Here is a 16,856-nt window from a genome sequence, read left to right as displayed (position 1 = left end):
GGAAGCGGGGCGGTGGCGGAGGGGGAGGCCGGGGTTGGGGGGGGGGGGTTTGGCCGGGATCCGAGGCGGAGCGGCCGTCGGTGGGGCCCGGAGGTTCGGCGGCGGGACGGGATGTACACCCCGGGCGGGCCGGGGCTGCCCGGCGGTCGTCGGCGGAGAGGAGCGGCGGGGAGCGGCCTGCCCAAACAGCCGGAGCGCAGCCTGGCCTCGGCGCTGCCCGGTGCTCTCTCCATCACGGCGCTTTGCACGGCGTTGGCCGAACCCGCCTGGCTCCGTATCCACGGCGGGACCTGCGCCCGTCAGGAGCTGGGAGTCGCCGATGTCTTGGGATACGTCGACCCCGAGCTGCTGCGAGGTGAGGCCGGGCCGGGTGCGTTCGTCCCCGTCTCCGTCCGTCCCCACCTCGGCCCCGCTGCTTGGGGGCGCCGGGCCCGGTGTGGGCAGGGGGGGGGCGTGGGGCCTCGCCTGGGCCGCCACGCCATCCCCACCGCTGCCCCACACCCCTCCGGGCCCCGGGGGCAGGGCTGAGCCTCAGCCACCCCCCTGTGCCTCTTCCTGAGGGTTATTAATAAAGATTTCTGCCTTCCAGTGTCACCCAAACGAGGTGGGTTTTCCCCATTTTAGCGTCGAATCTGTTCGGGGTTCGGCGCGTGCCGCCCCGCTGTACGAATTCACCTCTGAATATTGGCGATAAACGCGTGTGTTTGCCGTTACTGGCGGTGAAACGGGCCTTAGTCCCCAGCCTGAGCAGCTCTGGCGTGATTAAATCAGCCAGGAAGGAGAGAAGCACAAAACTGCTGTTCCCAACTATTTTCTGAGCTAACATGCGACTGCATCCCTATGGCGGGATTTGTGCGTCGTCGGGGTTTTTTTTCAATGAGTTAAAACAAGAAGTGGATGCGGATAATGCCTTCGAATGCACAATTCTGATGATAAAACGCAGTGGGCGGCTGCATTACGCCTTTGTTTTCCTGCTTTTGGTTACTTTCAGCCTGCCAGCCGCGGTGGCACGAGGAGAGCCCCCCCTCTCCTGCAGGAGAGCATTTAGTCATCGGCTCCCCCCCCGCCACTTTCCCAGCAGGGATAGAATTAGAACCGCGCTCCTGCGCCTCGTTTCCAGCCGTGTATCACACCAGCGTGTTTATTAGCGCTTTTTAATGTGACGTTAAAACGAGCGCTTGGCTTGCTTTGTTAAAATCTCTCGTGACTTGTGGGGGGGGGAGGCGATTGCAGCCCCTTCCCCTCCTTCCTTTCCCCCATGACCTCCTGGAAGCCGAGGGGGATGACTTTGAACCTCCGGATACCCCCAGCACCAGCTGCGGACCCGGTTATGGACAGGCAGAGCCTGCACGCACTTGAATTCGGGGTCACGTCCTCCTCTTGTTCGCCGGCGGGACGTGGCGTTAGTCAAAAGACTTTCTAGTAACACCCCCAGGTTCGCTTTAAATAAGGAACCCGTGCAACCCGCTTTGTTCTCTCGGCTGTTTTGGTGTGTCAGGAGTGTTTCTTTAGCTTTAATTTCCATGGTAATAATAGTTTATAAAGTGAAATACGTGACCAGGCCAACTGTTATTGTATAACGGAGGTTCGTTTTCTAGAGGCTAATTAAAAGCGCCCCGCTGTGCTCCGGTTTCTGTCAAGAGCTGCGTTTTTAAAGCTCAAAGGAAAACATTGGGTGGGATCAGAGCAGGGGGTGTCGTGATGCCGGTTGCTCTGTCTGCTGAGTGGTTTGGGTGGAAAAGAGGAATTTTCTGGTGCTCAGTGCCTGCCTTTTTTCCTCCCCTCGCAGATTACTGCATGAACCCGCAGACAGTCCTGCTGCTCCGGGTCATCGCTGCCTTCTGCTTCCTGGGAATCATCTGCAGCCTCTCGGCTTTCCTCCTGGACGTCTTCGGACCCAAGCACCCGGCGTTAAAGATCACTCGCCGCTACGCTTTCGCTCACATCCTCACAGGTAAATCCCTGCCGGCGCTGGAGGAAAGCTCTCCCTTTCTTTTTTTCCATCCCCGACCCTCAAGGGGAATGAAAAAAAGCCCCCAAACTTGGGGTTTTTTTTTTCAGCCTTCAGTTGGGAGCTGCAGTGGCCATCCTACCCGCAGAGCTTCCCCTTCACGGCGTTTCGGGTCTGAAGGGCAATGGAAGCCTCACACAGCTAAAATTGGAGTTAAATCTTGGGGGGAATAGGCCAAGGACGAACATTAAGTGTCTACTAATGGGTCTTATTTTTCCAAGAGATCCCGTAGCACCTTTCTGAGGAAGAAGGTCATCTTTTTTGGCTCCTGAGGTCGAAGGAGCTTTAATATCCTTTATCCCTGGCAGAATTACCCACGTCAGACCTGAGTGGCTCAGGGAAAGTCCTGAGCTGTCAGCCCACCCCAAACGCTGAGCGCCGATTTGTCCCTGCCGCTCCTGCTAGGTCGCAAAAAAACCAAAACAAAAACAAAACCAAAAACCCATTCCAAACCGTTCAGCTTTGCTTTGTGTTGCTGGTCTCCCCGCTCGGCCAGGTTTGTTTTCAGCCTCTGGTCCTCCACCGCGTTTTCCTCTCTCCGGGGCTGGATTTCAGGCATCTGCCGCTTCCTTTCACTGCAGGCTTTTGCACTCTGCCTGCTTAAACCGCCGTCAAGCCGGGCTCGGCGTCCCTTTGCCAAATCAGCCGTGAAACAAGCTTGTTGATTTAGTTTTTTTTGCTGGCTGCTCAGCGTGTCTTTCCCGGTCTCTCTCTCAGTCCTGCAGTGTGCCACGGTCATTGGATTCTGCTACTGGGCCTCGGAGCTGATCCTCGCCCAACAACAGCAGCACAAAAAGTACCACGGGTCCCAAGTCTACGTCACCTTCGCCATCAGCTTCTACCTGGTGGCGGGCGCCGGGGGAGCCTCCATCCTCGCCACTGCTGCCAACCTGCTGCGTCACTACCCCACCGAGGAAGAGGAGCAAGCCCTGGAGCTCCTGTCTGAGATGGAGGAGAACGAACCTTACCCAGCCGAGTACGAAGTGATCAATCAATTCCAGCCGCCGCCGGCGTACACCCCCTGATGCCGGCACCAGGACGCAGTCGTCGCTTTCTCCCGCCCCCGAACTTCATTTTCTCGGCACCTCCTTCACTCTTCTGATCTCTCCCGTGCAGAGGAAAGAACTTTACGGGTCAGACGATCGGCGTTTTCTTCCCGTCTTTTATTTTATTAACTCTATGGTGTGATTTTTAACCCCGCACCGGCTCGGCTGGCCGAAATAACAATGGCGTCACCCCCCACGCAGCTTCTCCCCAGCACGAGGGGCGGTGGGATCCGCTCTCCCCCATCGGAGATCTTGTCCCCACCCTGCACCGGGAAGGAGGGGGAAATTGCGCCAGATTCCCAGCCCGGCGCGCAGTGAACTCAGTTCCTCCTCTGCTGAGGCGCAGCACGCACCCAGAGAAAGGTGTGGCACATGCGTGCGTGTATATATTTATATATATATATAGGGGAAACACCCGCCACGGCGTGCTGGTGGGAGAGGAACGGCCCTTTATAGCGGCTGTACGGCAGGAGGAAGGTAGAGCAAACCCTCCCGCCGCTCTATCTGTTCCTCTTTCCTGACTGGCGCTGACCACGCGAGCATTTTGCACTTTATTTCAGGCTCGGGGGAGGACGGTGACAGTTTCGGGGCCAGCTGCTGGGGACTGTCACCGCTGTAAAAACCCGTTTGCAAGCAGGCGGCACAGCATGGGCTTTCAAAGAAGCTCTTTTGCCGCCGGCGGTGGTTTTGGGGGAGTTCTGTCCCCCACCACCGCAGCGTCCAGCTGCTTTCGTCTTCTCACCGAGCAAATCTTGGGTTGTTTTTTTTAGCCAAGATAAAGCCAGACTCTGGTACAGCGACAGCTCCCGGGAAGCAGGTTGAGCCTGCGCTGGAAAACCGGCATCTCTGCCTGTAGCTTTTATGCAAGTTCCTGACCTCCGCGCCAATCTGACTCTCCTGCTTTTTGCCCCCACTTTTAATCTCGGTGTTTTTCTGTCCTGCTCTTAGTTTATTACCCTGTTTCCTTCCGCAAGCCCCGAGAGACACCGGACCTTGAGGAGCTAGCGCTTTCCCGGACAGTGCCAGAGAACCGAGGGAAGGCCAATCCTGGCATGTCCAGACCTGCAGCCAAACCCGGAGGAGGTAGCTGGCAGGGACAGAGTGGGGTTTTTGGAGGCTGTTTAAAGTAAACCTGATAGGAAAAAACCACGCAAGGATGCATCGACCCGAGCACCGCAGCACTGAAAAGCTCAAGGCTGACTCTGCAGAGGGTGCGGTGGTTTAGGGAAGGTTTTAGGACAGGAATACCGCGTGTTGTAGGTTCTCAGCTGTCCCTCTGATGCTTTTATTACCTATTTTCTTGCTGCCGTCTGTCTTGCCCAGCTCATCCCTTTCCCCCCCGCCCTGCACCCGCAGCAGCACTGGCTATGCAAGAGCTTCGGCCAATCTCCGGGGCTCCGGCTGTGGCACGAAACTGAAAAACTCGGCCCGGGGAGAGCACTGCCCGTGCCCTGCAAGACTCAAAGAAGGAAAATTAGCCCCTTAAAACCCTCGAGGGTTTTGATGGAAGGGCGCAGAGCGTGGGGAGAACCCGGCAGCGTGGCGTTCAGGGGGTTTAGCAGCCCAGGGGCGGCTCCTCTTCCTCCTCCATCCCACCTCCGGGTCCTCGGCCAAAGAAAACATCCCGCTGGCTCTTCCCCGGCATCGGGCTGGCGTGGCAATCCGGCTGGAAAACAGTTTGGGTTTCCCCGCCGGTGACTTATATGCAAAAGAGGGGCTTGAGTGTAAATAGTCTGTGCATAAACATACTGTATTTCTGTAAAAAAAAACAACCAGAAAGAGACAAATGATGTCATTTCCCTCCCCTCCGCTGATCCCCATAGCTCGATGGAATCTAGATGGGGCGCGGGTGCCGTGGGGTTTGGGGCTCCCCCCTGCCCTTCTCTAGAGGAAATAAAGGGGGTGCAAAGAGCCGTGTGTGGGAGCTTGCGCTTTGTTCCGGAAAGGGGGCTGCCCCTCATTGCGCTGCGCCCCAATAAACACCCCTGCCTTGTCCCCCACACCCCTGCCCCCCAATAACCACCCCTGCCTGCACCCACTGCCCCCCAATAACCACCCCTACCTGCACCCACTGCCCCCCAATAACCACCCCTGCACCCCAATAACCACCCCTGCCTGCACCCACTGCCCCCAATAACCACTCCTGTCCTCCAATAACCAGCCTTGCCTGCCAATAACCACCCCTGCACCCCAATAACCACCCCTGCCTGCACCCACTGCACCCTAATAACCAGCCTTGCCCCCAATAACCACCCCTGCACCTCAATAACCACCCCTGCCTGCACCCACTGCCCCCCAGTAACCACTCTTGCCCCCCAATAACCACCCCTGCCTGCACCCACTGCCCCCAATAACACCCCTGCACCCCAATAACCACCCCTGCCTGCACCCACTGCCCCCAATAACCACCCCTGCACCCCAATAACCACCCCTGCCTGCACCCACTGCACCCTAATAACCAGCCTTGCCCCCAGTAACCACCCCTGCACCTCAATAACCACCCCTGCCTGCACCCACTGCCCCCCAGTAACCACTCTTGCCCCCCAGTAACCACCCCTGCACCCCAATAACCACCCCTGCCTGCACCCACTGCCCCCAATAACCACCCCTGCACCCCAATAACCAGCCCTGCCTGCACCCACTGCACCCTAATAACCAGCCTTGCCCCCAGTAACCACCCCTGCACCTCAATAACCACCCCTGCCTGCACCCACTGCCCCCCAGTAACCACCTACTGCCCCCCAATAACCACCCCTGCCTGCACCCACTGCCCCCAATAACCACCCCGTCCCCCAATAACCAGTCTTGCCCCCCAGTAACCACCCACTGCCCCCCAGTAACCACCCACCGCCCGCACCCACTGCCCTGCACTCTGCTGCTGGGGGGCGTGTCCCCACGGTAAGCGCCGCCCCTCCCGCGGCAAACCCCGCCTCTCCCTCCGCAGGCTCCGCCCCCCGGGCCCTCCGCGCCCCGCGCGCCCTTGCCCGCCCTCCTTCCCCCCCCGTCGCGTCCCCCAGCGCGCAGGGGCGGGCGCTCCCCTCCGCCGCCCAATGAGTGGAGCGGGGCGGCGAGGAGACGGCCAATAGCGTGGCCGGCGCGGCGCGATGACGCGTCGGGCTGCGACGCGGGGCGTCCCGCTGAGGGAGCGGCGGCATGTTGCAGCCGCGGCGGCCGCTCGTCGGCCTCGTCGCCCGCTGTGCCCGGACCGCCCGCCTCGGCCCCCGCCCGCCCGGGCCCGCCGAGGCCCCCCCCCGCTGCCGGTGGCCAGGCGGGGGGCGGCGCGGGTCGGCGGGGCCTGTTGGGCCTGCTGGCGCGGCAGTGCAGCTGCGTGACGGGGCAGCGGGCGCGGCGGGCCCGGCGGGCCTGGTACCGAGGCGGTGGTAGCGGCGGGGACGGGGCGGCGGAGCGGGCGAGGCGAGGCTGCGGAGGAGGAGGAGGGGGTTGGTGGTGGTGGTGGTGGTGGCGGGGGCTGCTCCGAGGCCGCCCCGCCTTCGCCGCTACCGGCCGCCTCATGGCGACCCTGGCCGGTGTCTTCGTCTGGGACGGGCAGCGCATCGAGGAGGAGGAGCTGCAGCGGTGGGTGTCCGCCGCGGGGCCCCCCGGGACCGGGACACCCCCCACACACACCCCTATCCCCGGTGGTCCGGGAACCACCCCCCCCCCCCCCAGGTCCTCGGTGGCCCGGGCTACCCGGCGGTTGGGGTCCCCAAACTCGCCGTTCCTTAGGGCCTGGGGTGCCCCCCCAATCCTCAGGGCTGCCCCCCCCTCCCCGTGCCAGATGCACTAGGGCTTGGGGTGCCACACCAAGCTCTTTGGAGAAGCCCCGCCTCCAAGCCCCCCATCACTAGGGGTGCACCCCAGCTTTCTAAAGCTCGAGGGTGCTCCCCCAAACCTGTGGGGGTGCCCTCACAAACCTTCCCGGGCCTGGGGTTGCCACCCTCTGCATGTTCTGCCCCGTATGTTGCCCTGGGGGTGCACCCCTCAAGTCTTTTCCCCCACAGAGTGCCCACCCTAAATCTACTGGGATGCTCCCCCAAATCCTCCCCTGGCTGCTGTCCTGGGAGGGTGTCCCCCAGCCCTTTTTGTGGGGTGCTGGGGGGGGGTGCACCATCCCTCATTCCCTAAGTCCTGTCCCTGCATGGTGTAGCCCCTACAAACTCACTCAGGCCTTGGGGTGTCCCCCTACCCCCCCAATTCTCTGCTTGGTTCCCCCCTGCCGAGCTCCCTCCCCTCCTTAGGATCTGGGGGTGCACCCTCCACCCCCCAAATCCTGTAGCAACAGGGTGCCTCCCCCAAACCCTCCCTGCGATAGTTTCAGGGTGGCTCCCTACCCCCCCTCCCACCCTGAGGGTGCTATGGAAAGGGGTGCCCCCCCCCCAATACTGGGTGCCCCCACATCATGCTGCTACATGGAGTATTTACACCTTGTGGACAGCGCTGGCATAAGGGGGGGATGGGGGGCAGTGCCCCCCAATCTGACAGGATGACAACAGGACCCTCCAACCTTTCCAGTTGCTTTTTGAGATGGCCGGGGAAGTGCGCAGCTTCGTTTAGGTGTAATTACCCAGCGTAGCATGTGATAAAGTAGGGGTGAGTCAGGAGAGGGTAATTACAACTTAATAAGAAGCTCGGGGTGCGATGGGGCATCGCCAGCTTTCCCCTCTCTTAAATTCTGCGTCCGGGTGCTTTGTCCAGACCATCCTGTGGGCGTTAAATACCTGGTATTTGTTTAAGTAGCTTACCTAAGGCTTAATTAAATCTTAGAGCTAATGAGAAACAACCCTCTACACCCTGATTTATGACACCTTCGAACACTTTGGAGAGATCCCCAACCTTTATGCGCAGCCAGCGCTGGAAAAAGGACCAAATCCTGGTTTTATTTCCCGACAGAGAGAGCCGCCGCTCTGCATCGTGCGGCCTTTCAGGTCCCAGCGCCGAGGATAAACCCTGCCTGATGTTTTCCAGCGGGCTCAGCAGGGCTTGGCTTAGGCCTGGGATTAAAAGCAGAGTCAGTCTTCTCTTGTTCAAGGTTACCTCGTGCGGGCTTGAGCCTCCTCACCTTAAATTAAGGACTCCGCAAGCCCAATCCTCTTCCAGTGCACTTTATGAGGCAAGGGAGAGTTCACTTTTATTATTCCTCTTTATTATTTACTTTTTCCTTATTCCTGTAATCATTTACTCTCCATCATGGCTCGCTAGGCTTCAGTTTAGTTGCGGGAGCGATAAAGTCCTCAGCGAAGTCTTTGCTCATTGTTACAACGAGTTGGGAGTCGCAGGAGGTGTCAGCAGGAGAGCTTTGCTCTCCTCTCTTCAACAGCCGATGTATTTTTTACAAGGCAGGTGGGAGTACGCCACATGCGGGCTCCAAATGATGGCGGACATAAATAAATAGGATAAAACCGTGTGGTGAAACTCTTCCCACTTAGCTCTCCCCTCCCAGGTTGCTCCCCCGTGGCTTTGTGTCAGCCAGGGAGCTGTGTCTCCTCCCGGGGTTTAAAATAGCTCGCTGCTTGGGTATCGTCTTTCTCTTCCCCTCCCGGCTCTCCTTCTCCTCTGTCCCCCACTCATTTAACTTTGGGGGAGGCTTTTCTTTTTTTTTGTTAAAACCAAAATCCCTGCTCCGGCAGTGCCATCCCCACCTTCTGACGTGGTGGTTTGTAGCCGTCGGGGGGGTTCAAAAATGGCAAGGGAGAGCTCTGCCCCTGGCCGGCGTCACCTCCAGCCTGCCCAGCCATCCCTTGCGGTGGCATCCTGCCCGCAGCGGGTGCAGAAACACCGACGCAGCCCCCCCTGTAAAGCGAGGCCAGGGCTGGACGCCGGCCAGGGAAGTGGCTCAGGCGGCTGCCGGCTAACGAAGGCGCCTCGTCCTCCGCACGGCCAGTCAGAGCAGGCTGCGCTGGGCGATGGAGGCCCTGTCGAGGTGAGAGCTTTGCTGTCGGGCTGGGGGCCAACTCCTCCAGCATTAGCTTCGTTTAGAAGTTAAAATGTGCAGGTTTAAGGTGTGGGGCTGGGCTTGCGGGCACCGCCAAGCCCTCGCCGTTCAAATGCTGGCGATGGTGGTTTGGTTTTCGGGTGTTGCGATACCGTGCCCCTTCCTGACAGAGAGGGGAATCATGGATTTTGTTTCTTACGCCATGAGATGGGCGCTTGTTTGCAGTGGGAGAAGGGCCAGGCTGGTAGCAGCCTCGTGCCTTGATGCAGATAAATCCTGTGGCTGTTATTCTTCTAGCTCTTCTCCGATGAGGATGGAGGTGGCAAAGCAGGAGCACAGAGGCTTTGCTCCCTGCCCTGGTTTGATCCCATCCCATCCCGCTGCCCTCTGTGGAGCAGCTCAGCTGCAGTCACGGAGATGATCCCTCTCGGAAATATCTCCTGGTCCTGATTCCTCGGCTTGCCGCCACTCCCGCGGGCTCCGTGCCCTCTGCACCCCCATCTCAGTTTGCGAACCCAGCCCGTTTGGGTTTTGCTGCATCAGTGAGAGGAGCTGGCTCACGGTGGGGCAGAGTGAAGGCTGTAATAAATAAACCAGAGGTGGGATGGAGAGAGCGGGGCTCTCCCTGCTCGGTGAAGGTAATGGTAGGGCTGTGTCGGGGGGCGGAGGAGCGTTTGGGGGGGTCACACTGGAGCCGTGCCCCCCAAACCTGGGGGAAGGTGGGTTTGTGGATCAAATTTGTCCTGCGAAGCTTTCAGAGCAGGCCAGGGGAGGCTGGGAGCTTGGTGATTTCCAGGGACCATGAACATTAATTCAGGCAGACCAGTGAGACCTGCCTTGCAGGTTACAAATTGGTACTTTAGTTCTGGCTATGCTAATTACTTTAATATAATTAGTGTCTTCAGGTACCGCTGGGAGGGTTGAAAGCGCTGCAGACAGTGAGTGATCCTCCTTCCTTGAGGTTGAGGACTCCAGGTGTAGATAAACCAGCCGTTCCTCTCCAATGTGTTATTTTGGGGGCTGAAGCTGTGGCTCGGAGGGATTTACCCCAGCAGTGGGAGGTTTTACTGCCCTCTTCTCTTCCCCCATATTTTTGAGACCCAAGATCTGAATCCAGTTTCTGTAGGTGAAGGATGCTGAAACTGGGGGGTTGATGGTCCGTGGAGCCCGGTTTGTGGGAAGCCCCTGCTGTTTCTCTCTCCTTCCCTCTCATAGGAGAGGCTGCTGTTCCCATTTGCTGCCTTGCAAACTCTGGCTGCCGTCGGCGATTCGCCTCTTGTTGCTTTGGAGACCGAGACAGGGTCTCACGAGCCAACCCACCCCCTGAAATGGTGGGGAGCCCCTTCTCCGCCTCCTCTTGCACCCCAAGTCTCAATCCAGCAAACAACTTCATACCTCGGTGACTTCAATCCAAAAATCCTTCTTTTCCGTAAATCCATCTTACTTTGTTTCATCCTCTGCAGCTTCTATTCAATTCAGCCAGGAAAACAAATCCTGGTTTGCGAGCATCTTACGGCGACTGCTGCAGGGTTGGGTTTTTTTTCCTTCATGGAAAGGCTGATATTTGCTGAGGATGGAGGGCGGTTTGTCTGCCAGATCTCACCAGGGTGGGGGAGAAGCACTTCTCGTCTCTACAAGGAACAAGCCCCTGCACGCTTCCCCTAAGAAACAGCCAGCACAACAACACTGCTACCATCCCGCAGGGGTTTTTTTCCTCCTTCTCCTTGAAGAGCGAGCCCTGCAGCCCGTCCTGGTGCTGCCAGTGACATTTTATGGTGCTGCCAGTGACATTTTGTGGTGCTGCAAGGGCCACCTGGCTTAGGGACTCCCCAGCAGCTGTGTTCAACCCCAGACTATGTTTCTACCCTGCAAGAGGACATGTGGAAGCCCCTACTGAACACACCACGGCGTGATTTTTCAATGCTGTATAATATATATAAGCACGAGACCCTTAGGCTGAAAGAAAAAGGCTGCAGGGGTCGGTTTTCCATGTCGAGGCAGGAGCGGAGAGCCCAGGCTGCTCTTCCCACACCAAGAACCTTCTAGATGAAGCCTGGACTGTGCTGGGAAGGTTTTTTGCTGGTCTGGAGGGACTCTGTTTGTAGCAGAAAGGCTCCAACGAGGCTTTGGTTACTAACCGGTGTTTTGGTTTTCATCTTCCACCAGGTCTGCGCAGGAGATGAAGCACATGGAGAACATATCCAGCCTGTTACAGGGCGGCAGTCCGGGCGAGTATCAGCGTCTGGATCCCAAACTGGGACGAGAGGCGATCGCAGCTCCGGGGGAGCAGCCCTGGGAGATGATCATGGACAAGAAGCACTTTAAGCTCTGGCGGCGGCCCATCGAGGGTACCCACTTATACCAGTACCGAGGTAACGGTGCTCCCTGTACCCTGCCTGTAGCTTGTTTTTCTTGCGCCGAGTCCTCGTTAGGGGTGTCCCTCCTGCATCCTGCCTGGCCTGTATTTATAGGAAACCGGAAAAAAAGGGAATTGTTGTCCTTTGCGTCCCTCTCTGTAGTCCTGTCCCCCGCTTAGTTCTTTGGAGGAGTCCCAGCCCTGCCACCTGCCTTAGAAAATGCCTTTTCCTTTTAATCTTGCTGCACTGAGTTAACGACTTGCTCATGCCTTGGGACTAAAATCTTTCTCTTTACCGCAGTGTTTGGGTCGTACACAGATGTGACTCCCAGGCAGTTCTTCAACGTACAGGTGAGCACCTTTGAAATCCGGGCTGTTTGGCATGTTAGAACTAAAGTACAGCCTCTGCCAGAGGGGTGGGACAGAGAAACGGTGAATATTCTCTTTATACCATTTACATGATCTGGAGCCGATCCCAATATAGATCAGAAGTAGGGCGAGTTATCCCATACCCTTACCGGGTTTTGCTGCCCGTCCCTGCTGGAAATGAAGGATCAGCACGTGTGGGTTGCAATCAGCTGCAGGAGCTCAGGGGGTTCCTGGTCCTAGCTCGCTCTCTGCCTGCCCTGCCAGCTCCTGCACTTCCTCCTCTGGTGACTTTCAAAGAGTTTCTAATAATTTCCTGGTGGGTAAAACGCCTGACCATGACGCAGCTTGTTTCCACAGGATGAGGAAAAGGGCCGGTTACCTTCCTTTAACAGCACTATTGGACTTTGTTGTGACTCAGTCTCTCTTTCTTGCCAGCTGGACACTGAATACAGGAAGAAGTGGGACTCACTGGTCATCAAATTGGACGTAATTGAGAGAGACTTGGCCACTGGATCAGAAGTGATTCACTGGGTCACTCATTTCCCGGTGAGTGGTTCCTTTTTTCCTGCTCCGGTGATCCTCCTTCCCCCAGGCAAACGGCCAGCAGCGGGGTTGATGCCTGTTCTTTCTCTTCCCCAGTACCCTATGTACTCACGAGACTACGTATACGTTCGACGGTACAGCGTAGACAAAGAGAACAACCTGATGGTACTAGTCTCACGGTAGGTATTGCTGGGCCGACCTCCCGACGGCTCTCTGCCGTCTCCCATCTGTAAAATGAAGTTGAGAGCTGCTCCCTTTTCTTGTTCCCTCCAGGGCAGTGGAGCATCCAAGCGTCCCTGAAGACCCTGAGTACGTTCGGGTCAGAACCTATGAATCCCAAATGGTCATCCGTCCCCACAAAACCTTTGACGAGGTACGTTTTGGGGGTGGGCTGGGAAACGGAGCAGAAAGCTTGTCACAAGAGAGCTTCCTGCTGCTCCGAGGGGAGCTGTTCCTTCTCCGGCCATCGTCCGTAGCGCTAAGCTGGGGTCAATAGTCCAGAATCGGAAAAGAGGGATGAGTTATTTTCCCAAAGGCAAGAGAAACCCATCCCATGTCTGGCTCTGGAAGGATTTGAAGCTCTATCCCAGTAGCTTGAGACTTCCTGCAGGAGCGTGGTGCTCCTGGAGAGCCAAACGCCGCTTCGGAGCACCAGGCTCCTTTTTTTAAAAGCCTTAAGCCTCGTGAGTCTCGTTCCTAGCACTTAATGCTCTCAGAAAAAGCATCGCTGGGTCTTCGCAGGGTATCCAGAGCCTCAAGAGAGCGTGCTGGGTCAGTGAAGGACTAGGGGAATGACACCTCCTTCTCCAAAAGAGCCTTCCTAAAGGGAATTTAGGTGAGGATGCAAAACCCAGCGGAGTTTCTCTGCCAGCTCAGGCTCACTCGCCTTCTCCTTTCCCAGAACGGTTTCGACTACTTGCTGACCTACAGCGACAACCCTCAGACTGTGTTCCCCCGTTACTGCGTCAGCTGGATGGTCTCGAGCGGTGAGTGAGCTTTGGTGGTGAGAATTCACCCCTTGGTAAGAAATCCCTCTGGCTCTTTGCTCTGGAGCGAGCCCAGGTGGTCCTGCCTTCCCCTTCTTGCACCTGTGAGGGGCAGAAAATAGACGGAGAAGCTTAAAAACTGAGTTCTGGAGGATTTGGGGGTATTTCTGGTGCCTTGGGCTGCTCTTCCTTTATCATGGGGAGTCCTGCCTGCACTCCTGGCTGTGAGGAGGAACGGGGTCTGTGCACAAGGATATTCATTCTCTTCAGTCTACCCCAGGCAGAAGGAAAAAACAGCAGGATCCTTTTTTAAATTTTTTTTAATAAAATGAGCTGTTTTTTCCTTACTTTAGAGCAGCGGTGGCTCTGAAGTATTTCTGCAATCGAGTTCTTCCCCGTTATAGTGAACAGGGGAGAAAACTCCTCCTAGTTTAGAGGTACAGTGCCTGCGCCGAGACTCCCACAAAGCAGCTCAGCTTTACCTGGCAGGGGAGAAAAAGCGGCATTTAAAGGATCTGGCTGAGCCAAGGGCAGAGCCGCCCCCAAATAAACCTGGAAGAGCCCGAGGAGCGCTTGGCATTGCAATACCCACTGGTTCAATGCACCCCCCCAAGCAGGGGAAAGATGGAGAGCGCCGTTTTCTTGTGAAATTGGGAGAAAAAGGAGCTGTCACCACCTTTAACTCTCATTTTATTCATCGGGGAGGGGAATAAAATCAGAAGTGTTGCCTGTGGTGATTTTTTTTTTTTTTTTTTTTTTTGCCCCTCTGCCATCATGTGGCTCGTGGTAGAGACTGAGGCGAGAAAGAGTTGAAATATGTTCATTCAACACACTCGAGCGTCAGACCAACTTTTTTTTTTCTTGCACCTCCCTGCTTCGCCAACCACTGAAACCTCTTTTCTTCCGGAGTGCGCTCTTTAATGCATCTAAAAAGGCGGCTAAAGCTCTGGCGGGGGGGGCTGGCATCACCCACGCACCCCCGTGCCACGGTAACGGCCTGGTGCAGGGGCCTCCTCCATGCACTTAATGTTCATTTTTTAGAATAAAAATGAGTGGTGGGAGAACAGCATCTCCAGGTGGGACAGGGAGGAGCTGGTGCAGCCCTTCCTGGGGCAGAGGCAATAATTTTAAACAATAATTAACGTGTCACAGGCTCACTCCCAGCTCACTTAGAAGGTAGCCAGGAGGTGGTGAGGGTCCCCAGGGCTCACAGGAGGGGCTGCCTGGCTCTGAGGTCTTTGCACCCCTCTTCCAGAACAGATCTCTCTGAATCAAATAAGAGTTGATTTATTTTTTTAATTAAAAAAAACCCAAACCACTCCAAAGCACCTCAACCACGAGGTTATCACTGAGCAGGGGGATGGGAAGCAGCAGAGACCCCTTACTGCCAGCGAGGCTGCGGGATCCCCCTTGCATAAAGCGACAGAGCTGCGTTACTGGAAGGGAAAAGAAAAATCAGGAGGGTAAAGAAAAATCAGGGGAGATGGGAATGGAGCAGGAGAAGGGCGTAAGACAGGAGGATCTTCCCTCCGGCATCTCTGGAGCCAAGCAGATGCCCATCTCTCTCCCGCTTCGCTCACCATCTCCCGCTTCTTCCCGCCAGGTATGCCGGATTTCCTGGAGAAGCTGCACACGGCAGCGCTGAAAGCCAAAAAAATGGAGATCGAAGTGCGGGACTATATGTCTGCCAAGCCCATCGAGAGCGGCGGCAGCGAGGGGAAGGCGAGTATGGCAGCAGCGGAGCACAAGAGCGATGGTACCTGCAGCCCTGCCCAGCTGGAATATGCCTGAGAAGCCAAACCTCCGCTCCTCCGGCCCCGGGACGGGGAGCCAAGCTCCGGAGAGGGACCTGTGCCGTGCCGCTGCCGCTGGAGCTTAGTTCAGTTTTTTTCCCTCCCCGTCTCATCTCCAAAGCTCTGCTCCCTCTTCAGGATGGGGATCCTGCCCCCCACGCCGTGTGTGTTCGTGGCCAGGCTGATGAAATCTCATGTCGTGTAATCATTTTTCTGTACCGGTAAATATTTCCCCTCCCCGACAGAAAAAAATACCCTAAAAAAAAAAAAACTTTTATCGCGGCACGGACAGCCTCCCCCTGCCCTGCCCACCCCCTCCTTTTCTCATCCCTCTTCGGACTCTCGACCCCAAATATTTTTGGGTCTTGCTTTTGTACGGCGGCAGTTGGATGAGGATGTTCCACGTCACCGTCTCACGGTGGGTTTTTTTTTCCCCACCAAAAGACCCTTCAACCTCCTCGGCCTGCAAGGAGGGGTTGGTTGTTACTGGGGTGGGCGGCCTGAACTGGTGGAACTAGGGGAAAAATGCTATTTTTGGGGTGGTTTTTAGCTGCTGGTTTGTTGTAGGGGAGGGTAGAGCTTGTGGGATTGGGGCGGGGGGCACCTTTCTGCCGGTGCTAACCTGGGTCACTGCGACCCCTCCACCGTCATTTGTGTTACCAGGGCTGATCCCGCCGGGTTGTGGCACGAGGTGGGGGGTGCAGCGAAAGCTGTAGGATCAGCAAAATACTAATAAATTATCTGTCCTAGCCACAGCCGTGGTGGCACCCCCTGGGATCCTAATTAGCATCCCACATTAATGAACCCCTCTGGGGTCTGACGGATGGGTCCCTCTTGCACCCCCTTTAATCCCCACCTTAGAATAATTTTATCTTAAATATAAATTCCCAACTTACAATAAATTTATCATATATTTATCACCCCCTTCATACCTGCAGCATCCTGCATTCGCTGCTGGGAAACTCGGCGTCCCACCCCAATCAGCAGCCCCTATTAGTGGCGTTAATTAGCCCTTTAACACAGGTGAGCTCTGGGGCTAGGACCCGCTTGTCCCATATAAAGAATTTTTTGGGGGGGATTCCCCACCGTTTTGCGTTTGTTGGTGCTGTGGCTCCGGGTCGGCACGTGCGGCTGCTCCTGGGCAGTATCTTTTGGCTGCTGGTGGGTGAGGGAAGGGCCCCCCCCCAGGGTGTGGGGGCTTTTCGGGGGGGTGTGGGGGGGTGCCTTGTCCCCATCCTGGCTGTTTTGGGGTTCATAGATGCTGCTCTGGTGGGATTTTGGGGGACAGAGGGGGACAGTGCTGTGGCCGTTGGCACAAATCAGCCCGGGGGGGGGTTATGGCCCTGAAATGGATCCCTTTGGGGGGGGGCGCAGGGGGGGTCAAAATGTCCCCACTGAGGATTTGGGGACAGGGGGGTAGCAGGGTGGGATGGGGTCGGTGGCTTCGCCCCGCTCTGTCCCAGTCGCACAAGGCTGGGATTTGGGATGCAACGGGGGGGGGGTACTGAGGGCCGGGTCCATTCTGCCCCCCCCCAGGACCCCTCTCCAGCCTTTGCCGCCCACCCCAAATGGCCGGAGAGGAGGGGGGGGGTCGTCCCTGTCCCCTACACCATGTCACAGCAATGCGGGGGGGGGCTGCTGGTGTTGGGGGGGGTCCCTGCCGGGGGGGGGGGGGGCTGATGGCTGGATTCCATACCCCCCCCCCTTTCAAATGAAGGCAGCGCCCGGGTGCTGCAGGCAGTGTTGGGTGATTTCGGATGTGTGCTGGTGGCCGTGGGGTTGTGCGCCCGTGGGTGCTGGTGGGGGGGGCTGGTCCCTGC

The 16,856-nt window shown here is 57.2% G+C and overlaps 2 protein-coding genes across 2 annotated transcripts; both read left to right on the top strand.

The window, feature by feature from the left end:
• Positions 1–36: 36 nt before the first annotated feature.
• Positions 37–4,968, top strand: TMEM127 (transmembrane protein 127). The gene is made up of 3 exons (XM_030034960.1): positions 37–355; positions 1,790–1,954; positions 2,729–4,968. The coding sequence occupies exons 1-3, from the start codon at positions 112–114 to the stop codon at positions 3,034–3,036; spliced, it is 717 nt and encodes a 238-aa protein (XP_029890820.1). The 5' UTR covers positions 37–111; the 3' UTR covers positions 3,037–4,968.
• STARD7 (StAR related lipid transfer domain containing 7) lies at positions 3,430–16,127 on the top strand. Its single transcript, XM_030034459.2, has 10 exons — positions 3,430–3,433; positions 4,006–4,140; positions 6,075–6,633; positions 11,156–11,361; positions 11,647–11,696; positions 12,150–12,260; positions 12,354–12,436; positions 12,531–12,630; positions 13,159–13,243; positions 14,847–16,127. The coding sequence occupies exons 1-10, from the start codon at positions 3,430–3,432 to the stop codon at positions 15,032–15,034; spliced, it is 1,521 nt and encodes a 506-aa protein (XP_029890319.1). The 3' UTR covers positions 15,035–16,127.
• The last annotated feature ends 729 nt before the right edge of the window (positions 16,128–16,856 follow it).

The sequence above is a fragment of the Aquila chrysaetos genome, chromosome 13, assembly GCF_900496995.4.
Source record: "Aquila chrysaetos chrysaetos chromosome 13, bAquChr1.4, whole genome shotgun sequence".
Lineage (NCBI taxonomy): Eukaryota > Metazoa > Chordata > Aves > Accipitriformes > Accipitridae > Aquila > Aquila chrysaetos.
Note: the sequence above shows the minus strand (reverse complement) of the source record. Positions and strands in the feature narration are given on the sequence as shown.

What these genes read in the sequence shown, in the direction of transcription:
- TMEM127 (XM_030034960.1), top strand. Translation starts at nt 112, where the DNA reads ATGTACACCCCGGGCGGGCCGGGGCTGCCCGGCGGTCGTCGGCGGAGA. An exon ending in CGACCCCGAGCTGCTGCGAG is followed by an intron (nt 356 to 1,789) that starts GTGAGGCCGGGC and finishes CTCCCCTCGCAG; the next exon opens with ATTACTGCATGAACCCGCAG. An exon ending in TTTCGCTCACATCCTCACAG is followed by an intron (nt 1,955 to 2,728) that starts GTAAATCCCTGC and finishes TCTCTCTCTCAG; the next exon opens with TCCTGCAGTGTGCCACGGTC.
- STARD7 (XM_030034459.2), top strand. An exon ending in TGCAGCCAAACCCGGAGGAG is followed by an intron (nt 4,141 to 6,074) that starts GTAGCTGGCAGG and finishes CGCGTCCCCCAG; the next exon opens with CGCGCAGGGGCGGGCGCTCC. An exon ending in GAGGAGGAGGAGCTGCAGCG is followed by an intron (nt 6,634 to 11,155) that starts GTGGGTGTCCGC and finishes ATCTTCCACCAG; the next exon opens with GTCTGCGCAGGAGATGAAGC.